Source organism: Coregonus lavaretus, assembly GCF_964263955.1.
Source record: "Coregonus lavaretus genome assembly, chromosome: 37".
NCBI lineage: Eukaryota > Metazoa > Chordata > Actinopteri > Salmoniformes > Salmonidae > Coregonus > Coregonus lavaretus.
Genome location: NC_140024.1, coordinates 6,428,412 through 6,443,137, shown reverse-complemented (window position 1 = coordinate 6,443,137; position 14,726 = coordinate 6,428,412). Strand labels below are relative to the sequence as shown.

At 39.9% G+C, this 14,726-nt stretch overlaps 1 protein-coding gene across 1 annotated transcript; it reads right to left on the bottom strand.

Moving 5' to 3' along the window:
* Positions 1-456: 456 nt before the first annotated feature.
* Positions 457-6,970, bottom strand: LOC311111777 (apoptosis regulator BAX-like). The gene is made up of 6 exons (XM_084154603.1): positions 6,618-6,970; positions 5,835-5,883; positions 5,581-5,742; positions 3,693-3,825; positions 3,479-3,583; positions 457-1,028 (listed from the first exon to the last, which is right to left on the bottom strand). Exons 1-6 carry the CDS (start codon positions 6,682-6,684, stop codon positions 930-932), a joined length of 615 nt encoding a protein of 204 aa, XP_084010729.1. The 5' UTR covers positions 6,685-6,970; the 3' UTR covers positions 457-929.
* Positions 6,971-14,726: the final 7,756 nt, after the last annotated feature.

Sequence of the window (14,726 nt, the reverse complement as noted above, 5' to 3'; positions counted from 1 at the left end):
GAAAACTTGTTAGAATAAAGAAAGGATTGGGTGAAAGACTTACCATTTATATCTAAGACTAAATTGAGTATGTGAAATATTCAAAACTATGTACAATTCCGATTTTGTTTATTATATGCCAACATTTCTCATGAGCGTACTACGACATCTTGTGGTTTAAGCATAGTACTGCATGTCATTCTATTATACAAGGTTGATTAGTGGAATCAGGTGTGTTACCTCTAGGCTGGAACAAAAACCTACACCAGCCTTGCTGGGTAAGATTGCCCACCCTTGGGAGGGGCAATTCTTTCAGGTTTAATGAGACATAGAACCTAAACTTCTGTCATAAAACATATTAGTGAAAGAGGGATCTGGCCATACCATGATCGAGGAAGCAGGGTACCAAACTAAACTTTACTCAGAAAGTGGAGTTGGAGAGCAAACACTTACAGTAAATTACAAATTCAATATTACTTCGCTTTGGCAAAAGTATTTTTATTAAACATGTGTGCATGTTTGCCACGATTTAAAAGATATTTGGTCCATTCAGATACATAGGAATAATACATATTTAGAGCTGTGAAAAAATTGTAGTGGCTTACTTTTAATTCCAAATCAATAGAAGATTAAGGATTCAATAAAAACAATGTTCAATAAAACACCTTACAAGGTTCTTTTTTGAGCAATAGAAAAATATTTTTGAAAAATACAGTTTCACATTGGTACTAATAAATACTTGCTCAGTGTGGTGTACTGTACCAAAAGGCACCAACTGTCCCTTTTCAGATCAATTCATCATATATATATATAAAACAAGACTACTAGGTCACCATTGCCCCAAAGTCAAATCTACTGCACAGGACAAAACACAATAACCCGTCTTCCCAGAGAACTGTCCAAATTTTAAGGGCACTTTGATTTCACCAAGGGCACTTCCTGAGATGATGTCAGCGTGTTTTCCTCCAGTAAACCATGACCGTCACGAAAGCCACTGCAGCCACAAGCGACACAGTACGCCAATGTGACACGGTGCTAACAACTGCCTCCTGCAAGCAAAAAGAAAAGTCAACCACACATACCACAGTGGAACCATTACATTGTCCCTACTAACCATAGTCATAGGCTGGACTCAATACCATTCAGCGTGCTGAGCTAAAGCCTTAGTGCTAGTTCTGGGATCTATAGGTGTGAGGCAAGGTTACTCATCAACAAACAAGCTTAGCTTTATGAACTGACAGTACTGTGACATTGGCACAGGTAGCTGCGCTCGGTGTTACCCACATCAGAGCTGCCTGCATTGGCCCCAATGTGCTGTGTGACGTTTGAAGTCCCTCTCTAACACCCCCTCCAATCCCTGGTGCAGCTTCATTTAATAACTCCATCTGTGTTGTAAAACGGAAAACCCACAAGCAGGACCTCCTTCCGGAGCCTCTGCATTACATGTGCACACAGTGCTGTCTTGAGTACCCATACAGTACCAGTCAAAAGTTTGGACACACCTACTCATTCCAGGGGTTTTCTTTATTTTCACTATTTTCTACATTGTAGAATAATAGTGAAGACATCAAAACTATGAAATAACACATATGGAATCATGTAGTAACCAAAAAAAAAATATATTTTACATTTGAGATTCTTCAAATAGCCACCCTTTTGCTGAATGCATTTCCTTCTTAATGCGTTTGAGCCAATCAGTTGTGTTGTGACAAGGTGGGGGGGGGGGGGGGGGGGGGGGGGGGGGGGGGGGGGTATACAGAAGATAGCCCTATTTGGTAAAAGACCAAGTCCATATTATGGCAAAAACAGCTCAAATAAGCAAAGACAAAACAACAGTCCATCATTACTTTAAGACATGAAGGTCAGTCAATAAGGAACATTTCAAGAACTTTGAAAGTTTCTTCAAGTGCAGTCGCAAAAACCATCAAGCGCTATGATGAAACTTGCTCTCATGAGGACCCCCACAGGAATGGAAGACCCATAGCTACCTCTTCTGCAGAGGATAAGTTCATTAGAGTTACCAGCCTCAGAAATTGCAGCCCAAATAAATGCTTCACAGAGTTCAAGTAACAGACATCTCAACATCAACTGTTCAGAGGAGACTGTGTGAATCAGGCCTTCATGGTCAAATTGCTGCAAAGAAACCACTATTAAAGGACACCAATAATAAGAAGAGACTTGCTTGGGCCAAGAAACACGAGCAATGGACATTAGACTGGTGGAAATTTGTCCTTTGGTCTGGAATCCAAATTGGAGATGTTTGGTTCCAACCGCCATGGCTTTGTGAGACGCGGTGTGGGTGAACGGATGATCTCCGCATGTGTATTTCCCACCGTAAAGCATGGTTGGGGATGAGTTGGACCGCAGAGTGAAGGAAAAGCAGCCAAAATGCGCTCAGCATATGTGGGAACTCCTTCAAGACTGTTGGAAAAGCATTCCAGGTGAAGCTGGTTGAGAGAATGCCAAGAGTGTGCAAAGCTGTCATCAAGGCAAAGGGTGGCTATTTGAAGAATCTCAAATATAAAATATATTTTGATTTGTTTAACACTTTTTTGGTTACTACATGATTCCATATGTGTTATTTCATAGTTTTGAGGTCTTCACTATTATTATACAATGTAAAAAATAAAGACAAAACCCTTGAATGAGTAGGTGTCCAAACTTTTGACTGGTAGTGTATGTGCATGGTCGTATTTGAGTAGGAGTGAGTGCTTCCTCCTCTTGATATGCATGCGAGTCACCATACGTAGTATGTACAAGAACTTATCAACTAGCATCCTTTACATTTTTGTTTGTCAGATGGGACGTGTGACTTATGTCTATACTTGTCAGATGTGCATTCTTGATTAGATCAGTTGAGAGTTCGACCAAAACAATGGAAAGGCCATGGAAACGCCATGGGGGATAGATCCAGAATCTCCCCATTACCGGCCATCAAATTTATCCTACATTTAAGCTATAGTTTATATGTGTATTTGACACCATGTTGGGGTAAAAAAATATTGTACAATGCTTGTATGGATGTCAATCGCAATACATGTTCATGTCATCTTTACCAATCAATTGTATTACACTTAAAAGCAACTTCAAATACCACCACTGATTTCTATATGGCTAGCTATGCTATCAGCTTATCCGAACGGTGGTTAACATTTAGCAGACATATTTTCTAAACACAAAAAGGACATCTTCTAAATATAATGCAGCAAATCAGATTTTAGTAACCATATTGTGGGCCTTTTCGAACACATAAATCATGACCGGATTTTACGAATATCCACTTTGTTAGATCAGCTTTTTTTGAATGGGCACCAATGACGGCGTCCTCCTTCTATCCCCCACGGTCTGTGTTCAATTGATCTCTTTACTGCATGTATGTACTGATTGTGACAGTGTCTCTGCTCTTGTGGTATTTTTAAATAAAATATGGTCTCATTGTACATCTGGTGGTGGAGTCTTCATGGGTAGACATATTGGCATATTCCAGCAGGGTACTCACCCATCCTCCTTGCTGTCGGATCCAAGCGGAGACATTTTCCCTGATGAACTGTAATACCCAGCTAATAACCTTCTTGATGATTTCTAAGTGGTTCTGTGTCAGTGCCTTGGAAAGGGGGATAACAAATATATATTGTGAGGGGTGATTTATTCTACTTTACATTTGTAAGTTTCAATGATTTCATATTCAGTAACATGCACATTCCGGGTGTTACCTTGTAAATAAGCTTGTAGGCCAAGTGAAACAGGGAGACCACTCTGCCCCAGTTGATACCATCTGCAAAGATTTCCCTGGCCACTGAGAAGAACATGTCCTGGGCACAGTTTACCTGGACTCTGCTTATTAGGCTGTCAGAGGAAGGAGAGACAAATAATTAGAAACTGAGGAAAAGTAAGAGAGTTTCTCTTTCCATATTTCTTGTTGTCAAGGAAATGAAACAATTATAAAATAATAAAGTTCTTAATTTGCCAGACCACTACGATAGGATATGGGAATACACTCATTTGTGTTCACATCCAGGTTTAACAATCTTTTTTGTTTGAGTAAAATAATAGTACATTAAACAACCACCATAACATAGACCAGCCAAATACAGTGCCTTCAGAAGGTATTCACACCTCTTGACTTCCACATTTTGTTGTATTACAGCCTGAATTTAAAATGGATTAAATTGAGATGTCACGGGCCTACACACACACACAATACCCCATAACGTCAAAGTGGAATTATGTTTTTCGAAATGTTAATTAATTAATTAAAAATTAAAAGCTGAAATGTCATGAGTCCGTAAGTATTCAACCCCTTTGTTATGGGAAGCCTAAATATTGTAAGTTCAGGTGTAAAAATGTGCTTAACAAGTTACATAAGGTCCCGTAGTTGAGCAGTGAATTTCAAACACAGAATCAAACACGAAGACCAGGGAGGTTTTCCAATGCCTCGCAAAGAAGGGTAGATGTGTAAAAAACTAAACAAGACATTGAATATTCCTTTGAGCATGGTGAAGTTATTAATTACACTTTGGATGGTGTATCAATACACCCAGTCACTACAAAGATACAGGCTTCCTTCCTAATTCAGTTGCCGGAGAGGAAGGAAACTGCTCAGGAATTTCACCACGAGGCCAAAGGTGACTTTAAAATAGTTACAGAGTTTAAAGGCTGTGATAGGAGAAAACTGAGGATGGATCAACAACATTGTAGCTACTCCACAATACTAACCTAATTGACAGAGTGAAAGAAGGAAGCCTGTACAGAATACAAATATTCCAAAACATGCATCCTGTTTTCAACAAGGCACAAAAGTAATACTGCAAAAAATGTGGCGAAGCAATTCACTTATTTTTAAGGCAAATTCAATATAACACATTACTGAGTACCACTCTCTATATTTTCAAGCATAGTGGTGGCTGCATGATGTTATGGGTATGCTTGTAATCGTTAAGGACTGGGGAGTTTGTCAGGATAAAACAGAAACGTAATGGAGCGAAGCACAGGCAAAAATCCTAGAGGAAAACCTGGTTCAGTCTGCTTTCCATCAGACACTGCGAGATTAATTCACCTTTCAGCAGGACAATAACCTAAAACACAAGGCCAAATCTATACTAGAGTTGCTTACCAAGAAGACAGTGAATGTTCCTGAGTGGCCGAGTTACAGTTTCGACTTAAATCTACTTGAAAATCTATGGCAAGACCTGAAAATGGTTGTCTAGCAATGATCAACAACCAATTTGACAGAGCTTGAAGAATTTTGAAAATAATAAATGGGGAAATGTCCAGGTGTGGAAAGCGCTTTGAGAGTTACCCAGAAAGACTCACAGCTGTAACCGCTGCCAAAGGTGATTGTACAAAGTATTGACTCAGGGGTATGAATAGTTATGTAAATGAGCTATTTCTGTATTTAATTTTCAATCATTTTTCAAACATAAAAAATAAAAAATGTACGTTTGTCATTATGGGATATTGTGTGTAGCTGGCTAAGAAAAACAACAATTTAACCCATTTTGAATTCAGGCTGAAACAACATGTTGAATAAGTCAAGGGGTATGAATACTTTCTGAAGGCACTGTAGCTAATATGCTAATTCAGTAGAAAATAAGGTCATACTGTTGTAGCTCAGCATTTCTGTTCAGGTCATCAGCGATCAGCAGCAGCTGGTGTACCACGTCTTTGACCTGGCGGTCCTCTAGTTCGTTGGGTCTGCCACCAAGGTCCTCTGGAGCCAAACGCCTCTCTGGGTTCTCTGCACTGATCCTCTCTATGACATACCTTCATGGATTAAAAAATACAAATATTTTTGGAAAATGGATAATGTGATAATCAGGATGGATACTAATGGTAATAGTGCTATGTTTATTTACCCTCTTAAAACAACAGCTCCTTGTTCCATAATTCTGTCGTCGATGACGTCTGTTACAAAGATTTTGTTAGTGATATTATGTTTTTATTATCAATGTTTAATGACATGATGACAGTTTATTGTGGTGATTAGATAGATGTGTTTATCATGCATTGTGCTCCAATTCAATTGGCAGAGACTTTCTCACTCCCAGGACCTGCATGTTTGCTTTATGATGTAGACTTTGTAAGTCACTTTACTTGGGGGTTAGAGATATGCCGCGTTCAAAACAACTGGGAGCTCGGAAATCTCTGACTTCCAACTTCAGTGCGTTCAAAACCACTGGGAACTCGGGAAAAAAAACTAGCTCCAACTGAGAAAAATCGATTTCAATAGTCATCCAACTCCGAAACTCGGGACTCTTTCAAGAGTTCCGACCTTAAGATGTTGATTTGACCTCATATTACACTTTTTCTATCACATTTATTACAGTGAAGTGACGTCAGAGGACATTCCTATGGCCTTCCAGGCTCCAAAAGTGTGTAGGCCAAAATAGTTCTTGATTTTTAGTGCTAGATTTTTAAATCGTTGAAATAGCCTACCTCACTAAGACTGTTTTCACCATCTCGCTAATTTGTCTAGAACTAGGCCTACATGCTGAAAGACCAGGGAACAACATGAAGTATAGCTTTGAGCGCAACTAAGGATTCTGACGGGACCCTATAGTTAGTTAGTTGACAATATTTTAGATACGATTTTTTCAGGTCACGTCCTTTCAAAGTCCCAAGCGCATATTAATATTTACCTTCACCCCCGACTGCACCCTGTGGCTCATCTTCGCCGGTTTTCCTTCTTTCTCGGGAGTCTGCCATCGACGAGAAGTACTGGGGCGAAGAAGTCCTACAGCTCCTGATCTCCTCAGCGGGTCTTCCCCGATCAGTAACCGCAAGGCGGGGTACTAAAGAAAAAAATGATTAGACTTGTGTCGCTCGCGTTGATAAGTAGCCGAATCAAACAATTTTACCGCTGTCTAAACATTTCTTTCCAGAAAAATACCAAAGACAAGACAGAACAAGGAAGTAACACGGAAATACACAGTGGGTTGTGCAAGTGCCCTGGGCTGTTATTGTGTATCTAAACTACGCCTCTTCTTCGTGTGGCTTTCCGGCAGACTAGACACTATGTTGTATATTGCTGCCTTTCACAGTTTGGAAAGTGCATTGCACATTCGTTCACAAAGAAAATGGAAATTAATTGTATTTACAAATTGCACCACCATATAACACAGGGATGGGCAACTCTAGTCCTCGGGGGCCTTATTGGTGTCACACTTTTGCCCCAGCCCCCATAGGGCGGCGCACAATTGGCCCAGCGTCGTCCGGGTTTGGCCCGGTGTAGGCCGTCATTGTAAATAAGAATTTGTTATTAACTGACTTGCCTAGTTAAATAAAGGTTAAATAAAAAATAAAATAAAAACAACACACCGGATTCCAATAATCAGGATCTTCGGTTTAGGATGTAATTAGTTTAATCAGCTGTGTTTGCTAGGGATGGGGAAAAAGTGTGACACCACTCCGCCCCCCGAGGAACTGATTTAACAGTGTACAAAACATTAAGAACACCTTCCTAATATTGCGTTGATTTAACAAGCGACATCGATAAGGGATCATAGCTTTCTCCTGGATTCACCTGGTCAGTCTGTCATGGAAAGAGCAGGTGTCCTTAATGTTTTGTACACTCAGTGTATGTACCACTATCCCCAACACTACTTCCCACTACCTTGGCCCAAACAGATCCTACACCAGGCCGTCGGCATGGGAGGCTGGACCCCGTTCTCTCTAAACCCCCTGCACTAAAATCTCTAACACCCAAAAACTTCTCTGCTGCTGCTACTACCAATTCAATCTTCTGGGATTTCCTTTCCATCTGTGTGGTACAATTAATGACCATAGTAATAAACACCAAGAAACTGTCCAGGTCACTCTGTACTGGCCTACTACTCACAGGGATCCTCTCACACTCCCTCACCCTTTGCCCACCATCCTCTACTTTCCTCACTGTATCAGCATATGACACATTCTGCACTGCTCTCACCCTGGAAACTTCAATCTGTCTCACTTGCACAGGACATTTCTGATCCCCAGCAATATTGCCACCCCCAAAATCCACCGAAACTACGTCGCACCAAACGTCTGCGTCGCACCAAATGGCACGCATCACAGACAACGGGGATCCCCAACTTCCATCGATCCAACTTAACACTCAACCCCACCCCAGTTATCACTCCTTTCAGCGGCACTCTGCTCTCGAGAGTAAAGCAGGACCAGTGGAAAGACACTGCTTTTATCCCGAGTCTCGAAACGCCCTCTCCCTCTGAGCAGCAGCCACACAATCCCCTCAGGATACTTTGATTGAATTGACAGAACCCAACTCCTTCCATAAACGGATCATCCAAAAGGCATGGATATACTTTCTCCACGAATCGTACTCCCACTGGGCCAGTCATCCCGGGCATTTTCCTGATCATTGGGGTGAGATTAAGAAGCCTTCACCTCAGCTGACGACGCAGGTTCTTCCTCCTGACTTTTGTCAGGTTCAATTTCAAGTTCACTATCCGTCGACTGCTAAGTGTTTTCAGGTGCGTAACATGCAATTTTCTCTCCTGAACTTGACCTAAAGGAGAAAGTACTCGGCTTGTAATTCGCAGTCGGTTTGGGTTTGCACCTCGCACCCTTCTTTCTGCTTCTTTTCGCCATCTGCCCTCTTCCTTGCCTGGGCCTCCAACATGAATTCCATCTCCATGTGGGACTTCAGGAAACTCAGTATCTAGCCGCCGGTACTGCCATGCTCCCTTCCCGATTATACGTTGTAGTACAGTGTAGCCCAGGGGTTTTCAAACTGGGATTCGCGGCCAGATAAAAAGCATGCAGAAAATATATTAAAATATATATATTTTTTCATAATACCATCTTTGAGAACTAACAATCTAACAATCAAATAAAGACTAGACAGTCAGGGAGAATCGAAAATGAAAAAATAAACGGGCATTAATGACACATGCTCATTGATTTTGTTGTTTGGCAAAATGCATAGAATTGCAGGAAATTTGCTTTAAAACCGCAAAATTGTCTCTCAGCTCCATGCCAAACTGTGTAGAATTGCTGGAAATGTGCTTAAAATCTGAAAAATGTTCTCTCAGCTCAGTGGGAAAATGTGCAGAATTGGAGATCATTAGAATTACAACAGCAACATTACCTTTCTAGCTAATAGGCTATGTTAGAGTTTACACTTCCTCTTCCAATGAACTGTGGGGAAGTCAAATAATGAAACTGTCTACCAAATCTATTCATTTTAAAATTGATTACTTGTACTTGACAAGTCATTACTTTTATTTTTTGTGCTAACATATGATGGGGGTCCCTGGGTCCCCGGTTTGCCTGGGCGGGGGTCCCCGTGGAAGAAAAGTTTGAAAACCCCTGGTGTAGCCTACAGTAACCTTGGCTAAATGATTGCCTTGCATGATTTAAAAGCTATACGCGCAGGCATTACACTGACTGACACTCACATCCTTAAAGTGACTTAATTACATGTTCTAATGTGTAGCCTAAGTTACACAATAACAAACAGAACATTCATGCACATTATTTAAATGAACATTTTAGTAAACAAAGTTGTGAATTTACGTTTATGCAGACACTGCAATGCTTTATTAGTTTGAACTATATCAATACATTGCATTCATGGGATTTACCTTTTCACACATTTTTTAACTCAAACTACAAACTTGTCAGGGGATGTCGCTGTTGCCATATGGAATTTTCCTCTAATAGAGATAGCCTATCAAGGAGGCTATCTGTAGGATGACACCAACCCAGAGCAGCACCAAGACTACTAAACAACTATTGATTTAGAACCATGGAGAGTTACCGCAAGTCGCAAAGAAAACAGGAGCTGCCTCCACTATTCCAGCACCATTTAATCAAATCACCTATGCTTAGTCTAATACAGTCACAACTAAAAGATACCAAAAACTATTTAGTTCAATCAACGTATGCTAAATATGATGTGGCTGTCCATGGTTTTGATTTCTGTGTGTGTGTGTGTGTGCACCCGTGCAAGTAGAAAAAACATGTTGACTCACCCTATTTGTAGAGAAGCGCCAATGCCATCCTCCTCTCTTTCATGTTGACGAAACGGTCTATGACTCTGTCATACAGTACACGCTTTTAGTTTTTGTTGTCCTGGGCTACCTCGACTTGTGGTTTTACTTAATTCTCCATCCTGGCCAATGATTATAATGGCGTTTCTGATCCAACCATAAATTCATACATTGGCTTGCTTCTGAAGCTAAGCAGGGTTGGTGCTACTTGCTCCCTGGATGGGAGACCAGGGGCTTCTTTTATAAAATGTTTGCACGCACAGATTTAACCGTGAATTGTGGGTATAACGAAATCCACAGCAACAATGTGAACATTTGGTTGTTGAGCCAATTGACATTTTTGATGAACGGATGGTTTGCTAATAGAACCCAACGAACCATAACAAAGACAGAAAGAAATGTGGACCAGCAACAACATGACCCACAATCACAACATCAGGTTAAAGGTAATCATTTCAATTGGATAGATACGTCTGTTTTACTGTTAAGTGAGACGATCATACTTTCTGTATGTCAATGACTTTTAGTTTAAAAAAAGAGGTGTTATAGCTAGGTCAATTAGGAACCGAATGAGAAATGTTATGATATAAATCTCATGTTCAGTATATCTTATAGAACAAGTAAAAAAAACTGTGTCACACTTTAGTGTGTGTTCACACCTGTGTGTGTACATTTCAATATGTGCTTGTGAGTGTGTCTCTAAGGCTGTGTTTACACAGGCAGCCCAATTCTAATATTTATTTCCACTAATTGGTCTTTAATTTGAGATCTGATTGGTCAAAAGACCAATTAGTGAAAAAAGATCAGAATTGGGCTGCCTGTGTAAAGCAGCCTATGTATAAGTATTCCTGTATAATGTGCATGAGCGTGTTTGTAATTGGCGGTTAATGGTGGTATATGCATCAAATTGAGGGAAGTAATACATAAAAACATTGATTTTGGGATGTTATTACATGATCGGTTGAAGTTATTACATTATTCATCCAAAATGTTGTGACTCACTTGATAACCTAATAACCACTGGATAACGTATTAACTTATTACATTAAGCGGAGAAAGTAATTACGTTACCCATTCAACATTTTATTACGTTATCCGGTCAGTTATTATATTAACCGGCTTTATTACGTTAAAAATCTAAAAGGTATTACATTTTGAAAAGTTATTACATTAACCATGTTATTGTATTAACCATTGTTACAAGCCCTTAGCTGTGGTATATTTAAGCAATAGGGCATGGGGGGGTGTGGTATATGGCCAATATACCACAGCTAAGGGCTGTTCTTAGGCACAACGCATTTCAGAGTGCCTGGATACAGCCATTAGCCGTGGTATATTGGCCATATATCACAAACCCCCGAGGTGCTTTATTGCTATTATAAACTGGTTACCAACGTAATTAGAGCAGTAAAAATAAATGTTTTGTCATACCACGGCTGTCAGCCAATCAGCATTCAGGGTTGGAACCACCCAGTTTATAATGGCCAATAAACCACACCCCCTTGGGCCTTGTTGCTTAATTATAGTTTAGAGACCCTTGTACTTATGTGCATCTCCCAAAGTATTTGTAACATGCCTGCTATTGGTTGATATACGGCATTGGTTGTACAGCATACACTTGAATACAGGGTATCAGGTCAGGTCCAAAGCCATGGTCCAAAGCCATGAGATAATTTTGCTTAGTAGCCAATAGTTAGCTGCTTAGTTCCAGGGCTTTTGATGCTGGGCTCATCTCTTTTGATATTCTGTCTGTTGCTGTGTATTGCTCCACTGACCCAATAAATCAAATCAAATGTATTTATAAAGCCCTTTTTACATCATCAGATGTCACAAAGTGCATATACAGAAACCCAGCCTAAAAACCCAAACAGCAAGCAATGCAGATGTAGAAGCACGGTTACTGGGAAAACTCCCTAGAAAGGCATGAGCCTAGGAAGAAACCTAGAGAGGAACCAGGCTCTGAGGGGTGGCCAGTCCTCTTCTGGCTGTACAGGGTGGAGAATATAAGAGTACATGACCACTAAGGCCAGATTGTTCTTCAAGATAATAATTAGGCTATCTTAAATTAAGATTTTGGAGGTCTCTTAGGGAGCAGTAAGTACACCTTTACCTGAAGTTGCCTCAGACCAACATTCGCCACCATATGTCCATAGCATGCCGAACTGTGGCATAGCCTTTACCTTGTTGAAATAGCAGGACATTATATTCAACTGCAAGTAGAAGAACTAGCGTATCATTCAGTACTTTTGTTCATGAAACGGGTTGAAAGTAAAATATGTGTGCCAGCCACAGTTCTTGTCTGATTGAAGCACAGCTTTAGAAATGTTTCACAGCAATTGTAAACAATTCTAACTCATAGGCTCCTTGCATTGCAAAGGGGCTTTAGTAGCCATTGATTTAAATGCTCATGCAGGATGTGAACCCCGTTCTCCCGCTCAGGAACCCAACGTCTTAACCAGTAGACCAAAACAATATTTTAATCGGGCCGAGGCTGGTTTTAAATCCTATGCAGGGCTAACTCATCAACATAAAATCAAACCATATGTTATTCGTTGCATACACATATTTTGCAGATGTTATCGCAGGTGCAGTGAAATGCTTATGTTTCCAGCTCCTACAGTGCAGTAATACCTAACAATACAAAATAATAAACACAACTTCAAATAATGAAAATAAAGAGATTAAGAAAAATCTAAAAGAGCAATGTCAGAGTACGGAATATTAGAAAAATGCCCGCATTCAATAATAGAGATTTTAACGGGATCTTAAGCACTTTCAAATTCGTAACATATTGTACGAATTGGCATTAGTAAAATATCATACGATTTGCAGGAATGTGTATATAAATACAGTACCAGTCAAAAGTTTGGACACACCTAATCATTCAAGGGTTTTTCTTTATTTTTACTATTTTCTACATTGTAGAATAATAGTGAAGACATCAAAACTATGAAATAACACATATGGATTCATGTAGTAACCAAAAAAGTGTTAAACAAATCAAAATATATTTTAGATTTGAGATTCTTCAAAGTAACCACCCTTTGACTTGATAACAGCTTTGCACACTCTTGGCTTTCTCTCAACCAGCTTCATCTGGAATGCTTTTCCAACCGTCTTGAATGAGTTCCCACATGTGCTGAGCACTTGTTGGCTGCTTTTCCTTCACTCTGCGGTCCAACTCATCCAACACCATCTCAATTGGGTTGAGGTCAGGTGATTGTGGAAGGCCAGGTCATCTGATGCAGCACTCCATCACTCTCCTTCTTGGTCAAATAGCCCTTACACAGCCTGAAGGTGTGTTGGGTCATTGTCCTGTTGAAAAACAAATGATAGTCCCACTAAGCGCAAACCAGATGGGATGACGTATCGCTGCAGAATGCTGTGGTAGCCATTCTGGTTAAGTGTGCCTTGAATTCTAAATAAATCACTGACAGTGTCACCAACAAAGTACATCATCACACCTCCTCCTCCATGCTTCACGATGGGAACCATATATGCGGAGATCATCCGTTCACCTACTCTGCGGTTGAAACTAAAAATCTCAAATTTGGACTCATCAGACCAAAGGACAGATTTCAACCAGTCTAATGTCCATTGCTCGTGTTTCTTGGCCCAAGCAAGTCTCTTCTTATTATTGGTGTCCTTTAGTAGTGGTTTTTTTGCATCAATTCAACCATGAAGGCATGATTCACGCAGTCTCCTCTGAACAGTTGATGTTGATTTGTGTCTGTTACTTGAACTCTGTGAAGCATTTATTTTTGGAGCTGCAATTTCTGAGGCTGGTAACTCTAATGAACTTATCCTCTGCAGCAGAGGTAACTCTGGGTCTTCCTTTCCTGTGGCGATTGTCATGAGAGCCAGTTTCGTCATAGCGCTTGATGGTTTTTGCGACTGCACTTGAAGAAACTTTAAAAGTTCTTGACATTTTCCAGGTTGACTGACCTTCATGTCTTAAAGTAATGATGACTGTCGTTTCTCTTTGCTTACTTGAGCTGTTCTTGACATAATATGGACTAGGTCTTTTACCAGATAGGGCTATCTTCTGTATACCACCCCTACCTTGTTACAACACAACTGATTGGCTCAAACACATTAAGAAGGAAAGAAATTCCACAAATTAACTTTTAAGAAGGCACACCTGTTAATTTAAATGCATTCCAGGTGACTACCTCATGAAGCTGGTTGAGAGAATGCCAAGAGTGTGCAAAGCTGTCATCAAGGCAAAGGGTGGCTACTTTGAAGACTCTCAAATATAAAATATATTTTCATTTATTTAACACTTTTTTGGTTACTACATGATTCCATATGTGTTATTTCATAGTTTTGATGTCTTCACTATCATTCTACAATGTAAAAAATAGTACAAATAAAGAAAAACCCTGGAATGAGTAGGTGTGTTCAAACTTTTGACTGGTTCTGTATATATATACAGTTGAAGTCGGATGTCATTAAAACTCGTTTTTCAACCACTCCACAAATTTCTTCTTAACAAACTATAGTTTTGGCAAGTCGGTTAGGACATCTACTTTGTGCATGACACAAGTAATTTTTCCAACAATTGTTTACAGACAGATTATTTCACTTATAATTCACTGTATCACAATTCCAGTGGGTCAGAAGTTTACATACACTAAGTTGACTGTGCCTTTAAACAACTTGGAAAATTCAGGAAAAAAATGTAATGGCTTTAGAAGCTTCTGATAGGCTAATTGACATCATTTGAGTCAATTGGAGGTGTACCTGTGGATGTAT

Excerpts from the sequence above, each read along its gene's own strand:
- LOC311111777 (XM_084154603.1), bottom strand. The coding sequence starts at position 6,684 with ATGGCAGACTCCCGAGAAAGAAGGAAAACCGGCGAAGATGAGCCACAG. Across the intron at positions 5,884-6,617 it reads GGGTGCAGTCGGGGGTGAAG|ACGTCATCGACGACAGAATT; the intron begins GTAAATATTAAT and ends TCTTTGTAACAG. Across the intron at positions 3,584-3,692 it reads CCTACAAGCTTATTTACAAG|GCACTGACACAGAACCACTT; the intron begins GTAACACCCGGA and ends CCCCTTTCCAAG.